We start from the raw sequence: 20,158 nt of genomic DNA, 5'->3' as shown, positions 1-20,158 counted from the left end.
ATTTAGGTTTATTATTGCAATTCCTATAACTGACTCCGTATTGCATCCCCTAGTACTCACCATAAAAACAAAACACAGAAATCAAACACACACACACACCTTTATACATGGGTCACACACACCTTTATACATGGGTCACACACAGTACACACGTATTTTCTATTGTAGAAACAACTCACTTCATATTAGATCCCCTGGGCAGAGCAATTCCGAAGTCAACGTGCTTGTATCTGCAGATGGGCGGTGTTAGACAGGACCTCTCGTAACGGCTGTCAATCGTGTATGGGGGATCGTTGGCCACCTCCGGGTCCTTCACTAGGTCGTTGTTTGGTAGGAACTGACTCTGAAATTGGAGCGTGATTTGTAGACTGTAAGATGAAAAAAATGATGGTGTTCGTTCTAAAAATATAGGAATTTGCAATTTGAATAACAAATGCGTAGAAAAGATTTAGTATAGTATACACTAAAGGTGACCAGGACCACCTCCTTGGTACAGTAGTTGACGCGTGAGCGTAGCACCGAGGGGTCCTGGGTTCGATTCCCGGTGGAGACGAAGAAAAAAAATGTCGCGGTCTGGTAGGAACACAGAAGGCTGATCACCTACTTGCCCTTAAAGAAAATCGATCAGTGAAACAGATGTATAATGCATCTGCCCCTTGCCCCACTAGGGGACATGGGTCTTCACCTTATAAACTATAGGTACTACCTAAACCAGATTGCTTAATATGTTAGTTACACACATTAGTACATAGGTAATAACAATGATGTCGTGATTATAATAATATATCATGGCAAAGTTCTAATAAATTACAATTGCATATAAAAGTTTCTATCGATATCAAGTCAATAAGCATTGATTATAAAATATATTCTTTTCTACCTTTATAATTTTGAAACACAAGCCTGTACATAACAATCGCCGTGGCATCGCTCAGCGCACATGACATAATTGTTACCTTTTATTGTAATAGTGCAATCTTACTTCGAAATTGATCTTCGAGCTGTAGGTGAGAAATTGGGCTGGCTCCGAGATACGTTCGATAATGAGATATGCGGCGAGGTTCGCTGTGTACGAACACACAAGGATGAGGGCAAAGAACCACCAGACAGTGCCCACTATTCTTCCGGAGAGAGATCTGAAATATGCTTTCGTTAAAGAAAATAGTAGCGGCTCGGTTGTATTTAGAAGAACAAAATTTATATAGAGGAACGAGCTACTTGTTTATTTATTGAAATGCGCTTTAAAATTTTTATAAATTAATCCATTTGCTTACAAAAATTAGCGCTATAAGTGTGTAATAATAAGCTATTATTAAAATTGTTTTATAGCTAAAAAAATGAAGATAATATCTTGAATTATTGCAATATTTGCCGTGTCTAATATATCAAGTATAAATTTCCTTTTTTACTTGCGAGCAAGCGTTTCAGAAGTGAAACTTCTTAGGAAAGATTCAAAGATACCATTGCCATGTTGCAACCTTGAACATTTTACCCTCAGCGCGCTTAAAGAAGTTTCACTTCAAAACACACGTATAGGGCTTTTAACTGGAAAAGTAATCAGACTTTTTCATAATCTACGAACGTTAAAAGTCACTCACTGAAGTTAAAAACTAAAACCAACAAAATGCATGTCATAAAGATCTCATCTTACTCTGAAAACTTGCTGATTAACATTATTATACAAAAAAAAAAAAAATCCCTTCTAAATGGAAAAGAATTTGTAAGAAATCGTTTTTGTTGGCGGTATTTTTTACTTGTGAGAAGAAATTTCTAAGAAGACTCATTTTGTGTAGTTAAAAAAAAATAAACATTTACAAACATCTAGTGACAGTAAACTACAGCGTTACAAGTTAATGTTTCTTTTAATTTTGAAACAAATAACTTTAATCCCATTGCATATTGCATTTGTATGTACAACAAGGTGGCATAAAAACCTCAACACAAACATCTCATTAATCCATAAATAAAAAAAAGGATTCAAAATTATGCATTTCACATTCTTCATAAGATGCTTCTCCAGATAAAACATACACGTCAAAAATAAAATAATCGATATCGGTGCAGTAGTTCACGAGTGATGCCGCGATAAAAACCAAATAGGTACCTATATATTTTTATATATAGACGTCAGCGTCGAGTATGATATTTGCAGTATTTTCATTTTATGAAACTAATTGGGATACTAATAACCCACCATCTAAAAATTCTAATGAGCGAAATTTAATTGCTGACCAAACTAAAATTAACGAATCGTTACGGATGTAGTTTAATTAATAAAACTGCTTAGAACTCTACAAAAATGATATTTTGCATTAAATAGAAAGCTTTTAACAATATTACTATGAACACTTTTTGTATTTACATGTTACTGTTGTTATATTATAGTGTTCAGATAATTATTATTCATTTTCTTTGTACTTTTAAACAAACTTGATAAATCTTATTAATTAAAATAGCGACATTTGCAGATATACCTAATATATTCCTCAGTAAATATTAATTCATATCATTGAACGTATCAATATTGTTATTAAATGAAAATTTTATACAGTGTAGAGGTAATATGCAATATCAAAGCTGGAACCATGGATAAAGCAAGTACCAGTATCATCATCATCATCATCAGCCCATATACGTTCCCACTGCTGGGACACGGGCCTCCTATGAGGGTACAGGCCATAATCCACCACGCTGGCCAAGTGCGGGTTGGCGGATGACACATGTCGTCGAACTTTTTTAATTCTTCGACATGTCGGTTTCCTCACGATGTTTTCCTTCACCGTTCGAGCAGTGGTGATGTTACAACATGCGCAGATAAATTGAAAAATCAATTTATTTCCTGCGCGCTCGCCTGGTCTCGAACCACGGACTTATCGATTCGAAGTCCGAGGTCTCACCACTGAGCCACCACTGCTCTCAGTACCAGTATACGATTAGCGAACAATTTTCTGCCAGATAATAATGTATTGGATACTTATATGAGATAAGAAATGTATGGCAATATCAAACGACCCCATATATTAGAGTTATATTAAAAAAAAGCTGTAATAATAGTAAGTAATTGATATTTTCTAATATCAACTGTCCATAGGTTTTATGAACCACGTTTATCACAGGTAAGCATTTTATACAACAACAAAATGAATAGGTACTAATTCCACAAGGCTGCTTTGGTTTTTAAGACCTTTTATTATTAGTAGATTATTGTACTATTATCTAGATATATGCAAACGTAGCTTGTTATAATATCAATTAATTTCTCAATCATTCACATTCTTTTAGTACCTACAGTTTATAATAAAAACAATGCTTTTTCTTTTATTCTTCCTCAAATATGTTGATAGTATGTAAAATGTATGGAATATAAGATGAACCATTTTCCAATATCGGATTGCGTGTAAACTACTTTACGGAAACAATATTGTATTGTAAGCACGATTTAACTCGAGACAAGGAATTTAATATATTCTCTTAGAAACGATATTGACCGCAATGCTTAAAATTCACTAGACCCAGTATTCCTTGAATCTTTAATCTAAAGGTAATCTCAAACTTTATGCATTCTCTGTACGCTGGGTTGTTTTAAAATAGAGGAAATATTTCCTAAAGCTGTCACAGGGTTTTATTAATATCCTATTTTCAATCATGGCTCAGTTTATACATTGTCTAACCTAGTAAGTTCGCAAAATGAAATATTTCTATAGTTTTCATATTTGAGTTACAAGTTAAATATGAAAACAATTTCAGATGAATTTGTTCATTTGCAGAAAGTTGAGCTCAAGACGTAGAAAATTAAAAATATTTTCATAAGAAATCTTACCTCGGTACAACGTCACTGCCTTGTTGCATAAATGATCCCAGAGAGAACCAAAACGAATTCCAAATGCTAAATTCATTGTGCAAGATAATCTGAAAGGAATTTCAATCATAAAATACCATAATTTATTCTTAAAACTGAAGAAATTATGCACGAATGTTATATCAAATAATCTGACCAGTGACCATAGATTCTTTTACTTTTAATTTACGATGTAGTGTTCTAAATATTATTATATTCATTGTACACGGTATAATAGTAAGTAGCAAGTAAGCAATTTAATACGGTACAGGAGTTAAGATCATGGAAAATCGAAGTATTGCCTTTTGGGTGCTAAGATAAATGCATTTCACATCTATCTCACTAATGTCACCTTCTGTGCTTTGCAAAGACAGAATGCCTTTAAACCCAACCCTAATAAACCCAACAATATATTGCGAAATTTATTCTTGTACATTAAAAAAATTGATAAGTATTCAAAAAGTCAGTGTAATTCTAAAAAAAACGTTCCGACTTCTGGAATAATTTAAAAAAAATGCCAAAAAGACTTACTTAATTATTGGACTTATAATCTTAAGTATACCAATATGAAGAAAATATAGCAATAAATTTATGTACAATTTAGTTACAAAACTAAACAACATCTCCATATATTTAAAATTAATTACCTCATTAGTACTGCTTACGGGATGATCCAATTGTGTATCAGATATAGATACCGATTTCCACTCGTGCGGTGAAAATCTTGACACCAAGAACAGAACTATGCTCACTGCGAAGAAGCTGAATAGCACACAGAGCTAAAAATAATAGAAATAGTTAATATTCAACTTTATTTTATAGCTGTTAAGGTTTAATATTGTTGACTTAATATGAAGCGAGAATTAAAATGCTCCAATTTGTTGGTTTATTTATGTACCTAATTGAATTTACAAATTGCGTCAAAAATTAGACTACGAGTGGAGCTAACCTTAGCAAAAAGTAGATACATTATAATAATATGATAATGATGATAATATAAAGCTTGTAGTTATAAAAACATATGAAGGACTTATATTTATTGAAAGTTATTACATTTGCTAGACTTATTAGGGAAATAAAATGTGAGATCTTTTATTTCGTGTCAAACATAAAACTCTGAAACATTTCTTATCTTTGACCTTTGAAAATGTTATTTGAAAAAATGTTAAACTAAGCCTAATTCAATATATTTATTTATAAAAGATACTCTAGTTACACGAGTATAATATTTCCTTAAATAATGGATAATGTTCCTAAAGGTTTATTTCTTGATTATCAAAAAGAGAGACTAAATATCGATTTAGTATCTCAACATTTAAATTAGGATTCGCTTTTAGTATCGATATAATACTAATAGCGAATCCTAATTAAATGTTACTTCTAACATCTTACAAAATTACTTTTTTTTTCAATTAATATTACTAAACTGCCCACCAAATTTCCTAGCTACTCGTACGTAAACATGCATGTCAAATTTCATAATTAAGACTAGACCACAGGTTGATGTTTGTAAAAGCATTTTACCAACATAATCATCAATGAGGAAGCAATCTATTGCGCTGCAGATGACAGGATAATGAAAATCCACAATTATTAAACAGATGCATGACATCACCGCAATTGTTGACGTGGGTCGAAATTGGGTGGTTTTATCAAAAGAAAAATAATATCTTCGTTGTCCACGATAGACAAATATTACACACAGTTTATATCATGCATATTTACTGAAAATACTTTGCAAGCTCCAAGTATGATTTTTCAAAAATTATCGGATGAAATTTAATTAAATTACATAACCAATAAAATAATAGGTATGGATGAAAAAAATATGTTACTATAGAAATCTATCTGTTCTTCAAAGAACCTTTCACGCCATATTCTAGAACGTAATATATTATGGACTGGTATCTCGGTAACTACTGGTCTGATTTGAGAAATTCTTTCGGTGTTAGATAGCCCATTTATCGAGGAAGGTTATAGGCTATATTATATGTATTATCACGCTACGGCCAACAGGAGTGGAGCCACGGGGGTGAAACCGCGCGGAGCAGCTAGTATTAAATAGACACCCAATATAAACTAAAACTTATTCCTCTATCAAGGCAATTGTACCATACAATCTAAAGAAACTAAAGTCCATAAGTCAGTGTGTATCTCGACGTTGTGCTCAAGACCTGCTATAATAAACATCCACGTTTAAACAGCATTTTATCGAAACACTGTTTGAATTCCAAGAGCGCAGCCACTTCTAAGAGCTCAAATGCTTGTGACTTGAACACTATTTGTCGCTTGAATTTCGAGTGGTAAAGAACAGAAAACGTGTGTGAAGTTAGTGATGATAACTGTGTTATAAAAACATAGTCAGAATTAGTGTAATACTTGAAATAAAATCGTTATAGTTGATATTTAAAAAATACAGTAAATAACATCAAATAACTGGTAATATTATAAGAATAATGCCAACGTACAGAAGAAGTACAGTGCAGTTAATTTCCAAGAAGTGAAATAACTGAACAGTTTTTTTTATATGAACATATTTCAGAATCTTATAATTATGAACATCTATGATTAACTACAGTGTACAGAAATTCCTTTCGCTTTATAACAAATCTTCGATCTATTGCGATTTATAGTCTAGTAAATAAAAAAAGAGATGAGGATTCAAAAATAAAAATGTACTTCCCTAAAAAAGTCACGACTCCCGGACTATATTAAAAAAAACAAAAAGGCACTTCTTGTTCATTAGACTAACAAACTTAGGTTGCAGCGTTATAATAATTATATCAAATAAATTTATTATGTACGTTAATACGGTACACGTTCCAAGAATATCTGAAAGAAATAGAATCTACCTCAATAATTCCTTTTACTTCTGCCCTACATTATCCGGCTTTAATAAAATCAAAACACATTACGAATTTATTACATTAGTCTTACCCATATTTCCTTAGACAAAGGCCGTAAAAAGCTGAATGTATCGGAGAGCTGCTTAGGGGCCTTTGTTTGTATAATCGGATTTTCTACAGACAGGAATGGTTCAGTGAAATCCACCACTCGCTCCCTTACAGATGTTATGGCTAATGGTGCTAAGGCCAAGTCTGCTTCCTGTGGGTACAATGATATGTAAGTTTCGTATTTAATCGATAAACATATTTTCGAACCAACATCACAACTAAAAGGGTATGCTGTTGGGTAGTATTACATAATATGATAGTTATACCTAGACTTAGATAATACGTGGAACTGAGCAAAGGAGTAAGCAGGATTTTGGTAAGTTGGGGTTTGGCTTTATTTTAAAGTAATGTCAGTAGTCCGTAGTTATTTGTTGACAATTTTTAAATAATGCAGAGATTAATAATAATAATAATAATAAAACCTTATTTATTCCATAACTCTTAAGTTTACATTTCATGTATGTTGTTACGCTAGTTAATTAGTGTTAGTATGATTTATAATTATGTTTAATGAGGTATGGATCTCGTTTGAGTAAAGGCCTCCTCCATTTTCTTCCACAGGTTTTTATCTATTCCTTTATTTATCCAATTCTTCCCCGCAATCTCTATAATATCATCAGCCCACCTTTTGAGTGGACGTCCAACATTTATTTTTCCCAATGCTGGTCCTTTCCATTTGGTCATTTGCCATGTCCACCTTTTGTCGGTATAGCGAGAGATGTGGCCTGCCCATTGCCACTTAAACTTCAAAGCGTGTGTTAGTGCGTCTAAAATTTTTGTTTTATGTCGTATTGTTTTATTTGTTATTTTGTTTTTTATATTTATGTTTAAGATACTTCTCTCCATTGCCCTTTGTGTTGTACTTAATCTTTGTTTAATTTTACTTGTGTAGGTCCATGTTTGACATCTATATAGCAGACTAGGCAAGATACACGTATCCATTATAGTTCTCTTTAACTTCATACTATAGTTTCCTTTAAGTATTTCTTTATGTGACCAAAACTTTTTCCATGTAATATTTATTCTTCTCTCTACCTCTTCTTCGTTATTAGTTCTACTGAATGATATTTGTTTTCCTAGATATATATAATTATTAACATATTCGATATTGCCTCCGCTTACGGTGATAGGTGTTTTAACGCTATTAGTAAGGATTTTAGTTTTGCTTCTATTTAGTTGTAGGCCTACCTTACCACTTTCTTGATCTAGCTCTCGTAGCATATCTTCTAGTTGTTTGGCCGTTTCAGAGAATACGATGATGTCATCTGCGAACCTGAGATGATTCAAATGTCTTCCGTCAATTCTAATGCCGTATTTTGCCCACTGTAGGTTAGTAAATATGCTTTCCAGCACAGCTATGAAAAGTTTAGGCGACAAAGGGTCGCCTTGTCTGACTCCCCTTTCTATTCTAATAGGATCACCTCTTTTTTCTAATTTTACCTTACTAGTACTGTTGGAGTAAATGCTTTTTATAATATTTATGTATTTGTCTTCCACGTTTGATGATTTTAGTGCGTTCCAAATTGAATTATGGCTAATGCTGTCGAAAGCTTTACTATAGTCGATGCAGGCTATGTACAGAGGCTTATTATATTCTTCATATTTTTCAATTAGTTGTTCCACAGTATGGATATGGTCGATTGTACTAAAACCTGAACAAAAACCCGCCTGTTCTACTGGTTGTGTGTCGTTAATTTTTTTAGAAATTCGTTTTAATATTATAGAAGAAAAGAGTTTATATATACTTGCTAGTAAGCTAATTGGTCTATAGTTAGTTATTTCCAGTGGATTCCCCTTTTTATATATCAAAATTATATCAGATGAACACCATTGTTTCGGCACTGTTTCAGTGTCAAGTATCATATTGAAGAGATGTGTTAAGTGTTTAAGTAAAATGGGGGCTCCTAATTTAAGAGATTCGTTTGTCAACCCGTCTGGTCCAGGGCTCTTCTCGTTCTTAAGCTTTTTTATTTGTGAGTATACTTCTTCTTCTCTTATTGGTTCAATTGAGTGTTTATTGTTGTCCGCACTACTGTATTTTTTGTATTTTGTCTCGTTTTCTTTTTTGCTATATAGCTCTCTGTAAAATTCCGTCGCATGGTCTATCACGTCTTTCCTTGTCTTTGTTTCGCCTGTTTGATATTGCAGTTTCTGTATCCATTTCTTTTGTAGGGTCAATTCTTTATAAGCTCTCTTAGCACTTCTATATGTATTTAGATTCCTTGATATAATTTCTTCTCTATGTTTATTATAGTCTAATTTAATTGATTTATTCGTAGTTTTAAATAGTTGGGTAAGTTCTTTTTTCTGTTGTTTGGTTTTATTTTTAGTATGTATTAATTCAGAGCGTTTTTTGATTAGTTGTAGGGTATGTTCCGTGAGTATTCTATTTTGTTTCTTTTGAATAGGGTTACTGTACAAGCTGCTTTTTATGTGTTTCTCCAATAAATCGTAATATATTTGGACATTTTCTGAAAGTTTAATATTTGTGTCTTTTAGGTTGTCTCTCAGGCGGTTTTTGTATAATTCTATTTCGTTTTCTGTTTTAGGACTTTTAATAATGTTTTTGAAGTTTCTCCTGCTTTTCGTTTTTAGACACATGGTAATTGTTGCCCTTAATAATCTGTGGTCAGAAGAGAAGCTGACTTGATTGAGAACTTCGATATTGCTGATCGTATGGGGTTGGTTGGTCATAATAAAATCGATTTCATTTTTAACTTTTTGATTAGGTGCCATCCATGTCCATTTTCTCTTTGCTTTTTTCTTGAAGAATGTGTTCATGATGAATAGTTGGTGTTCAATGGCATAATCTATTAGTTGTTGTCCCCTTTTATTGCGTTGCCCATAGCCATATCTTCCCATGCACAGTCTTTCTTCTGGTTTAGGATGACCGATTTTTGCGTTAAAGTCTCCCATTACTATGAGATTCTCTCCAGCAAGAAGGTGTGCTTTTTCCATGTCGTTGTAGAATGTTTGGACTTCTTCCTCCTTGGATGTCTCCGTAGGAGCATATGCCTGAATTATAGATATTGTAAACTGTTCTAACTTTAGCTGTAACAGAGCTACTCTTTCGGAGATTCCAGTGAAATTGTGTATATTTCCTTTATATTTTTTATTAAGCAGAAATCCAACGCCATGAAGGCCTTTCGTTTCGCCAATGTAACATAAAATATAATCTTGATACTCTTCTATATTACAACCAAGTCTTTTCACTTCAGATAGTCCTAGTATATCAAAATCTATATTTTCAAGTGCGTAAATTAGTTGGAGATATCTCTCGGTGGATGAAAGGGATCTTACATTATATGTTCCAATTTTTATACTGTTTTTATTGTTTGTCTTAGTTTCTGTATTGTAATCATTGTAATCATTGTGTTTAGTTAGAAAATTTTTCAGTGGAGGGTAGTGGTCTGATTCCCCTCGAGGACCAGTCGGCTTGGGGAATATTTCTTTATTTATATTGTTACGTTTAAATTTGGCTGTTGTATCGTTCCGGTGGCTGATGTGTGTATGTCATTGTCTCTGATCGTTAGATTTGTTTATGGAGGAGAGAGAGCTGCTTCTACCTCTCATCAAATCAAAGGCGTTTGCTCTGCAGTTTTTAGAGGGTGCATGTTGTTTCCGTGGTTGCTGCGAAGTTTCAGGTGTTATTGATAAGTCGTATGCAGAGATTATAAAACAAAAATTGAGGAATTAAAATATAGTAAACATACGTCCAGAAGCATTTTATTGGGATTGTGTTTCATTACTTCCTAAAACAGTGAATAACTAACACATCTTAAAAAAATATGGATATTACGAAAGTTTCCTCATGTGTAGCTAACAGCAGAGTTATAATTACCCTATTTATGTATCATACTCCTCTTAAGAACTCATCTTATTTAAGCCCTGAGAGGCTGTCACTGCATCTAATTACACATGCAAGACGCTTCTTCAAGTATTTTACATGCCGTTTTACATGTCTATATTTTATAAATCCCGCGTGTTAAGAACGTAAAACTTCTTTAGGCGCGTTGAGCAATGGCATACCTACATATGGCAATACCGTCAAGTAATGGAGTAAGGCGATGTATTTGGTATATCTTTGAATCTTACCAAGGAAGTTTTAGTTCTGACACGTGTGCGTTTTCTTCTTCTCTTTTTATTAGCTAAACATTTTCGTAGAATATTGCTTCTGAATAAAACAAAACGCTTTCCATTTTTGGCCAGTGTTGCAAATAATCAAAGCCTTCACAGACACATCGTACGCAATACAACAAAAGCATAACTGACTTTATAGGATGGAAGATAAACTATTTTTCCCGGACAAGCCGTCCAATTCATGCCCCGGGAAAAATCCGTTTTGTGTTGTTCGGAATATTGTTTTTTCCAAACTACTTTTAATACGCTTCTAAAATTTAGTTTTCGCAACATTTAATACAACATTAGAAATTGATGATCCATTTCTATCAGCTTCTTATTACCCGACTACGGCAAAGCAAAAGGAGGATGATTTTGACAGGCTATGTATGTATGTATGTATGTATGTATGTATGTATGTATGTATGTATGTATGTTCATCTGTTCCCTCGTAACGTCTAAACTACTTATCAGAATTTGACAAATGACATATCATTAGAAGCGTCTTAATTGTCCGCTGGTTATAGGCTATATGGGGTTTCACAAAATCTAATGTGGCGTCCTCTATCGGACAAAACATACAGAGTAAAAAAATTAAGTTAAGATAAATATCCCGTGTTTGGTATCATTTGAAAGCGCTTTCCTTGTACATTTTGAATATATATATATATATTACTAGCATTTGCTCGTGACTTTACCTGTATTCATGGGCTGATTGCATATAATTCACATCTTTTCGTCCATAGCTTCTTTATTAGTTCATCAGTTTAACTTTTGTTAATATTATGCCCCCAAATACACTTTAACACCAAAAAAGTACAAATAATATAAAGTGAAAAAACTAAAACCCAACTACGACAATAACCGGCGCTGAAAAAGTATAAAACAAGATTTCAGAATACTGAACTGAACAAAGTTGCTAATGTAGTTGCAAGTAAATGGACACAGTAGACTCTACCAAGATGCCTTCGTTGTAAATTGACAATAATGTCATACAATACTATTCTGAAGTATGCAATATTCCACTATGTAAAGATAAATTTTCATGTTTGGAAAGGCGTAGTCACACGTTACATAATATACCTATCTACCGTAGCACTTCAACAACGTGTGACTACGCCTTTCCAAACATGAAAATTTATCTTTACATAGTGGAATATTGCATACTTCAGAATAGTATTGTATGACATTATTGTCAATTTACAACGAAGGCATCTTGGTAGAGTCTACTGTGTCCATTTACTTGCAACTACATTAGCAACTTTGTTCAGTTCAGTATTCTGAAATCTTGTTTTATACTTTTTCAGCGCCGGTTATTGTCGTAGTTGGGTTTTAGTTTTTTCACTTTATATTATTTTAAATTTATGTTTAAATACTGAATAAAAGGTACTAAAGTGTCCGAAGACACAATAAAATAAAAGAGACATATCCCGATCGTTATGCACTCGAAATACAAAAGAAAGTTAAATTGTTAACCGAAGTATTGAGGCATTTAATGCACTGCAAACCACACACCCCCCAAGGCAAGCCTTTGTACTCCACCGCTTAATAGAATAAAACACTTTATCCCTCCCTTACAAATCGGATTCTGATATTTTTCTTTGATCATCACATCTAAGAAAAACTGCTACACTTTAACACGAATGTTTAGCTTCTTTGAACACGCTTTCAGTTTAATTTATTATTTATGTAGAAGCTCTTAGCATCACTAGTTTTAGGTAGCTAGAATATTTTATGCTAATAAATTATGAAAGTTAATACGCATTTGGTACAATATTGTTTGATGAAGTTTAAATACTATGTTTACAATTTGTATTAAAATACGAAATATATTTCTAACATAATATTAATAAACAAATACAATTCCATAGCTAGTATAATCTTTCTTGGAATTAACATTGTTCAATAACGTTATTACAAATTGAAATGGAATTAGAATGGAGAAAAAAAATATTGGAATCAAGCATCACAACAAAGGATAATATATTATATTCCATTGTGAAATGTCATAGGTATATATGATCTAATAATTAATTTATTTTATATGCGGAGTAATTAAATTTATTAACGCGCAATTCTCTTGTTGGACAATAATTAATTATTTTAATGTACAGTTTATAGATTTTTCAAATAGCAACCTTATTTCTTATTATAATCCATAGGAAAAGTATAAAAACAAAATTATATTGCTCTAGTTACTTAATATCAATTTTAACTAAACTTACCTTCTTTAGAACTTCACCCACTAAGCCGGACCAACCGTCAACTGTTTCGCTTCCAAATTGTCCATCTTTGACGATCCGTATTTCATCTTTAAAAATTTTAACCGTATAAAACATTGCATGCATTTAACAAATATACAACATATTTTAATGAATGAAGCAAACGTTAATAATATGCACCATAACCGACATTAAATGGGCATAAATAATTAGTCGAAATTATCTTGCCTCAAAATATTGAAACCATTTCCGTATTATAAAACGGCCATTATGGCTTATAGCATTATTATTTCCAGTGTGGGAAAGAGATAACGTTATACGGCTTATATAGCGCTGTCTTTTATCCAAACTGGAAATAAGACGTCTTTTTGCCATCATGGTACGGGGCTGATCGTTACTGAAAATACGTACATTTTATCCCCAGTCTCTTCGCAAGGAAATCGGCCAAGTCCTTCAAAAAGCCGTGGTACTGTTCCTCTCTCTGCCCATATTCCTTCGGTTTTATCATCAAGTATGGCTCTTGCAGCATTGTCGTGATTATAAATGTTCTGTTTGTCTCGAATGTTGTTGGCGTGTATAGACGAACGTATTTGGGTGACAGGAGATGCAAACCTTGTTTGTCAGACCACGTCGCAACCTAATAAAGGATGGGTCTTTAATGAAATCCTTTAATGAGGTGTATTTTATAAACCGGATACTGTCCAACTTTTGGAAGGGACTTTTCCCAAACTGCTCATCACAAAGGTGCTTAAATATAATTGTAATTTAGACGAGTTACCTACATAAGTTATTCGTTTCCTTTACTGGGCGTTTTGTAACTGAGTAAACATAAAATAATTTAAAAAAAAATCTGATAAAACGAAATAAATGTATATATATTACATTGATCCGCTTAATATTATCGAATTTATGCCTATACGAATCAACAGAACCCCAGATGTTATAAACACAACCTTACTTCCTTTCTTGCGTGTTACATCTAATGCTAGACCATCCAGATCTCTATAATTCCCACAATCCATTAATTACAAACCAATTTACAAATGACCAACCAACTATGCCTATACCAAGAATCATGTCCAAGGAGGCCTCTAAGCTGTTAACGTTATAAACCTATTAGCTTCCCTCAAAAGCCTGAGTTTCGCAATCTCCGGTCTGACTTTGATCTAGTATCACATCTAAGGTTTAACATAAGCATCGATGGAAACTATCTATATTCAAATATTCTCTGTACGGTCAGAGAGCAATTAATTTGGTCAAGTTATAACATTTGACCGGATCGTAATATTCATTGGATAGTCTTGTTGTTTATGTATGAAGTAATTATTGTAACTATTCTGTAAAAGGTTAATAATGAAATTGCGCTTAAGGCTAGCTGTTTCTGAATTATTCTCCAATCCATTCCTGTATATTGATGCAATTTATATGAAGATTTAATAATTAGTATGATTTATTTATATTTATCGTCTAGAGGTCTCTAAAAATAGAGTTTATTGAAGACATCATGAAGAAGATATTATTATAAGAGATGAAAGCGATGTTGTACAATGGTGTGTGTCGTTGTTACAATATTTGCCAGTGAGATTTTTTATACATAAATACAATTATTATCCTTTATTAATAACATTATTGAATTTATTTCGATAATGTTATAATATAAAAATGTAATATCCTGACAACATTTATTTCTAACTAATTCCATGTTACCGAAAATTTATATCCAAGAAATCGTTCAAATCTCAAGTCGTTAAATCATCAAGTCGGTATGTAACATTGATTTATAATTATTATCGGAAAGCTACCATAACCCCGTCTAACGCTGAAAAGATGGAGTGAAATAACTTTATATTACGTAACTTTCAACAAAGGTTGTTACCTCGTAACTGATGTGCAAAGTTTTACGCACCTAAGATTTTGTAAACCTTTATTACGTGAGCGTATTTTAAAATTATTCATTGGTAAATCGCGGCTTAATGGACGTGAGCGTTTTAGAATTATATACAGTGTTTTAATTTGAATACAGATTTATACTAAATAAAAGTTTAGTTTGGTGGAAAATTTAGAAGGTACTAAATTACTGTATTGATTTAAAAATCTAATGAGAATATAGTTTTTATATGCTTTGATCTTATCTACTTTTTTTTTTACTTCTTAGTCATAAAACAAGTCGGTTATATCCTTCTGTAAATTAACTGAATAAATATAGCACAAACAATGAAACTCATGTAAAACGTTGAATTGATACATCCTAATAACAAATCTTCATCAGAAACACCTCAAAATAAAACATTTCATTAAACAATATAACCTTACCTTAACCATCGCACTCTGCACAGTCATTTCAACAACTTGCAGGGTGAAATTACACCGGTGTCCCTCCTCGTTGAACGAAATATTCCCCGTTAGACCCTCGATATCCGTCTAAAATACATTTAAAAAGTTCAAATAAATCTCTTCCCTGATTTGGGACGGAACGCATAAAGTAAAGGTGGTCGAACATCTGTTCGTGGACTAATGTTCCCAACTTCCTAAGTACTTTGGCAATACCTTTTTTACCGTGTCGCGCTGGACCCAATATTTTCCACGGACTATAAGAACTGTTACGATAGGACATAAATAATAGCATTTTATTACTGCGCCCTTTCATAAATGTCTTGTAAAAAGCCAGCACTAAATTTGTTATGTAATATTATATTTCTAAGTTTCAGCAGTTTAACGGGGCGGACTTTATTTTGTTGATCCCTTTAATTTTTTTTTCATAATTGACTGCTTTCTTGATTAAGGCTGCATCACCCAATTACATTGGAGATGGTATTTATGACTTAATATTATTAATTATTATATTACAAACTGTTTTTGAATAAAGTTAAATAAAGTACCACGCCTTATATCACATTATAAATACTATTAAAACATGACCATATTGTAATTGTGACAGTCATTAACTATAATATTATAATTATGATTATGATAATTTTTATACACACACAACACCACATACCTTTTTAATCAGCCTCGATATTTTATCCCCATGTTCAAAGGGCACCACCCAGCCCTTACCAGGGTTGCAATCGATCACTTTAGTCGTATTTGCAAGCGCGGCAGCCCTTCGTAGTGCAGCCCTGAACGCATCTGGCTTCTTCCTCCAAAGCCTTCCGAGAGCATCCATCAGGACTTGGACTCCGTCGTACATTAGAGCTGTTTGCGCCTGTATGAAATAGGAGTTAAATATTCGTCTAATCACATTAGAATATAGTAGGATAAGCTAAAAATGAAGTAGTTTATTATATTCCTCTAAGTTCTTCAGCTATGTAGTTTTAATATGTTAGGTAACTAGTATTAGTAAATAATAATAATATATAAAAAATAGGTCGCAGTCAAGATGAATATTAAACCGTGTGGATTGAAAAAGTTGGTAAATGGTCATTAACTAAAATGAATGAATCATTGATTTGATTCAGGCCTTAGTTTTTAAATATCTTGCAATAGGAGTATATATTTATTTATGTAGTTTCTCATGGAGTTTCTTGCCGATTCTTCTCCATACTCCATACTGCTTTCCGAATCGGTGGTAAATGTTAAAAATACCTACTTATGTAATGACGATTCGAAAGTGCTACTAAATAGTAGTCTAATTGAATAAATGAATGTTTGAGTTTGAGTTTGAGTTTAACCGTCTATACTGTGGTTCTTACACTGGGTTATTTAAATAAAAATAAATAATTTGAATGTTTATTTTATTACGATTGCTAATATAAAAGTAAAAGCTTTGAATTCGAGCAATAAAAAATAGAACCATTTGTAGCATACGTTTTGAATGGTATATTAAAAATCAGTCTGGCGCATTTAAATAAAATTCTAACACAGTTACGCAAATAGCCTCCATAAAAACACGGGCGATGCAAAAATGTCATATCGACAATCCAGTATAAAAATGAGATATATTAATAAAATCGCTTCGAATGTTCATTTCATTTCGAGATCGGAGTTCAATTTTGTTTTTCGGTTGAATGTTTTTAGTTTTCTTTATAAACACGGTGGGAGGTCGAAATTAAACATTGCCTGTGAGGGCTTATTTTTGTGTAACATGTCAATATTAATCTGGGAAATGAGAAAATAAATGGTAAGTGCATGTTGGTGCCATGGTAAATTCGTCTTTACCTATAGCAATTTACAAACGAGTTAACTATGAATAACTATCAGTAAACTCGTATAGTTAAATATTAAAATCATTTCTTCGAACTAACGACACGGTTACTTATAGATCGGAAGAGATTCAACGTAGAATAAGCTGTTAATCAAAGCCGAGAGTTCCAACTAAAATGTAATCAAACTGATTATTATTAGCAAGTGGCCATTAATTTGAAAAGCACTGATGTGCAGTTTGTACTGGAGATTATATCGCTAAATTTGCAGGCGTTGGTCACGTAATAGCTTCCAAACAAACTTTGATAACACTTCCAGTGTGGTAAGCGTCAAATATATCTAAAGTTGGTTGGAATTAGTTATAAGTATAACTGCATGAATAATATGTGCACATATTTATGTAATAAGTCGTGTCTTTATTATGAAAAGTAATCAATTTTTTATGATTAAGGGCTGATTTTTCAATCCATGGTTAAAACTTATTCATCGAATAACGTATTAAACTACCATTTCAAAAATGTATTCAGGTTGACAGTTTAAAGGTGACATTTTAAAATGTTCGTGTAATACTTTATTGGACGGATAAATTTTAACCAAGGATTGAAAAATCGGCCCTTATAAGAGTTAATGAATTACAGGGCTTCGAGCAAATATCCATTGTCTGCGCGTTGATGGCGTAAGCCTTCGTTCCAGCAGCTGCCAGCGAGGGGGGTTCTAGTGGTGGGCCTGGAAACGGGCATCTGCTAGGCGGGACACGCGGTACATTCGAAACCGTTCCCGCAGTTCCGTCCAAAGCAGCGCGCAGTCGGTAAAAATCCGACATAACCACGGCTCCACCCCCGGGAGCCGGGATATCTAAGAAGACTTCCCCACTATAAAAAAGAGCTTCGAGCAAGATTGGTTGACCATTTTTTATCGGGTAACTTTTTAACACACTTATTAGCTTCACCTGTATGTTATATAACATACTCCTTTAGACTCGATATTGACCCATTATATGGACTGCTTTTATTCACCTTTGTACTCTTATCAAGGATCGGTGACAATACAATAATTTCTTGAATTGGTCTTATTGAAGCGTTGTCTTTTAGCTACTTTTAACTATAGTTATTATTATTTATAAAAATAAAACATTTTACAATTAGCAAACAACTTAAATTATAAACGACTAGAATGTTATTAAATAATAAATATAAACAATAGCACCAAATAATATTATTATAGTGTAGGAAACACAGTGAAAACTAAAATAGCCTGCATTACATAATTATTACTCTAATAAAAGCCCAGAACTTCCTCTGCAATTTGAAATACATCTTCACCGTCTTTAAAGGTATTTCTAGATAGATTTAATATAAAGCTTTATAATAATTGTACGATATTTTTAGCTGTTAATTTTCGAAGAGGCGCTTGTTAAACGATACTAAGGTAAGATATAATTTTGCTATTAAACTAAAGAAAAAGTATCTTTGTTGTATTTATACGTCATTAATTTAATAACGTGATACAATAGGTGAGCTTTTACAAAATTCAAGCACATAATAATATATAATTCATTATAATGCAGGTACTCAATCTTGGACCCGTACAATACAATAGCTCTGATACTGAAAAAAAAACATAGAGCAAAAATGATAAGGACATAATTTTATCTATTAGTATAATATTATATTTAAATCATTAATAGAAAATTTGCGTTCAATTTACTTGAATATTTAATATTAGATCCAATACTAGCAAATGTTTACGCAGTGCAGAGTATTACGAGTAATATAGATTTATTCGATCCAAAAGCAAGCATATTTTCCTAGGCTAGGCCGATTTTCTGATTGAATATCTGGTTCTCGCATGAACGGAACTAGCAAGGTTGTTAGCGACCTGCCGTAGTACGTTATTCCTGTTGGTCGAGCATTAGGGATCGGGTTATCATTGAAATAACCAGTATTTATCTGTTGCATTACTGTAAACAGTGATAGACATGTTTTAGACGATTTTGGAAATTAACCAATCGAATCGTATGATGATGTGATATTCCGTATTCAGGATAATTTCAGCTGAGCATTCAATATTTAAATTGATTTTTTCTATAATTAATATATTATGAGTAATAATGAACGAAATTATTTATAGCATTTCAAATAATTTTTGAGGTCACGATCCGTTTCGGGTCGCTGCGCCAACAAAGTAAATTTGTAATCAGGCGAATTATTTTTAATTATTATAATAAAATATATTATCTGACATAGTAATTAATTAATTTAATAACGTGTCACAATATTATTATTATTATTTAAACAGCAGTAAATGTCTATTAATTAAATGTTTGTAAATGATATGGTATAATAATTATGATTTGACTTGTAATTAATTTTATTTTTGGTCCAATTTTTGCTATCCAGAATATTGAAAAGTTATTACAAATATAGTATTTAAGTTATTTATCAGGACCTTTAAATTCTCATTGTGTACTCCCATCGTTTTATATTTAGCACCTCCACGAATATTATGTTATGTCTTGGGTAAGTCGTAAAATTTTGTTGATATTATGTAATGGTGATTTAGAAATATCTTCGGCAGTATATAATGCATGTAGAAATTTATGTAAGGGATAGATTCTTGTGGTTGTCCTAGTTTGCTTTATTAGATAGTTATTTACTATTAAATTCAAGGTTATTATAATTTTTGATAAGTCAAGAAACAAATTTATTAATTTGAGAATTAGGCAGTGAAGGAAGTTTGTTATGTTTGTTGTTGTAAAAAAATAAATGCAATTTGATAGAAGAAAGAAAATATGTGAGATATTAAAATATATCTTCATCATTCATCATCATCACGCCTTTCAGGACGTCCACTGCAGGACATAGGCCTCCCCCAAAATT

The 20,158-nt window shown here is 32.4% G+C and overlaps 1 protein-coding gene across 2 annotated transcripts in view; it reads right to left on the bottom strand.

Moving 5' to 3' along the window:
• Positions 1-20,158, bottom strand: part of LOC123705565 (glutamate receptor 1-like) — a 108,629-nt gene that overhangs the window by 7,499 nt on the left and 80,972 nt on the right. For both annotated transcript variants that reach the window (XM_045654405.1, XM_045654406.1), the window contains exons 7-15: positions 16,135-16,341; positions 15,447-15,554; positions 13,545-13,770; positions 13,137-13,222; positions 6,776-6,943; positions 4,486-4,617; positions 3,821-3,909; positions 983-1,136; positions 180-343 (exon numbers count right to left, since the gene is read on the bottom strand). In XM_045654405.1, coding sequence (XP_045510361.1) covers positions 180-343; positions 983-1,136; positions 3,821-3,909; positions 4,486-4,617; positions 6,776-6,943; positions 13,137-13,222; positions 13,545-13,770; positions 15,447-15,554; positions 16,135-16,341 — 1,334 coding nt within the window. The remainder of the gene's footprint in view (positions 1-179; positions 344-982; positions 1,137-3,820; positions 3,910-4,485; positions 4,618-6,775; positions 6,944-13,136; positions 13,223-13,544; positions 13,771-15,446; positions 15,555-16,134; positions 16,342-20,158) is intronic.

Source organism: Colias croceus, chromosome Z (assembly GCF_905220415.1).
Source record: "Colias croceus chromosome Z, ilColCroc2.1".
Lineage (NCBI taxonomy): Eukaryota > Metazoa > Arthropoda > Insecta > Lepidoptera > Pieridae > Colias > Colias croceus.
The sequence above is the reverse complement of the archived record's forward strand: the minus strand, read 5'-3'. Positions and strand labels throughout refer to the sequence as shown.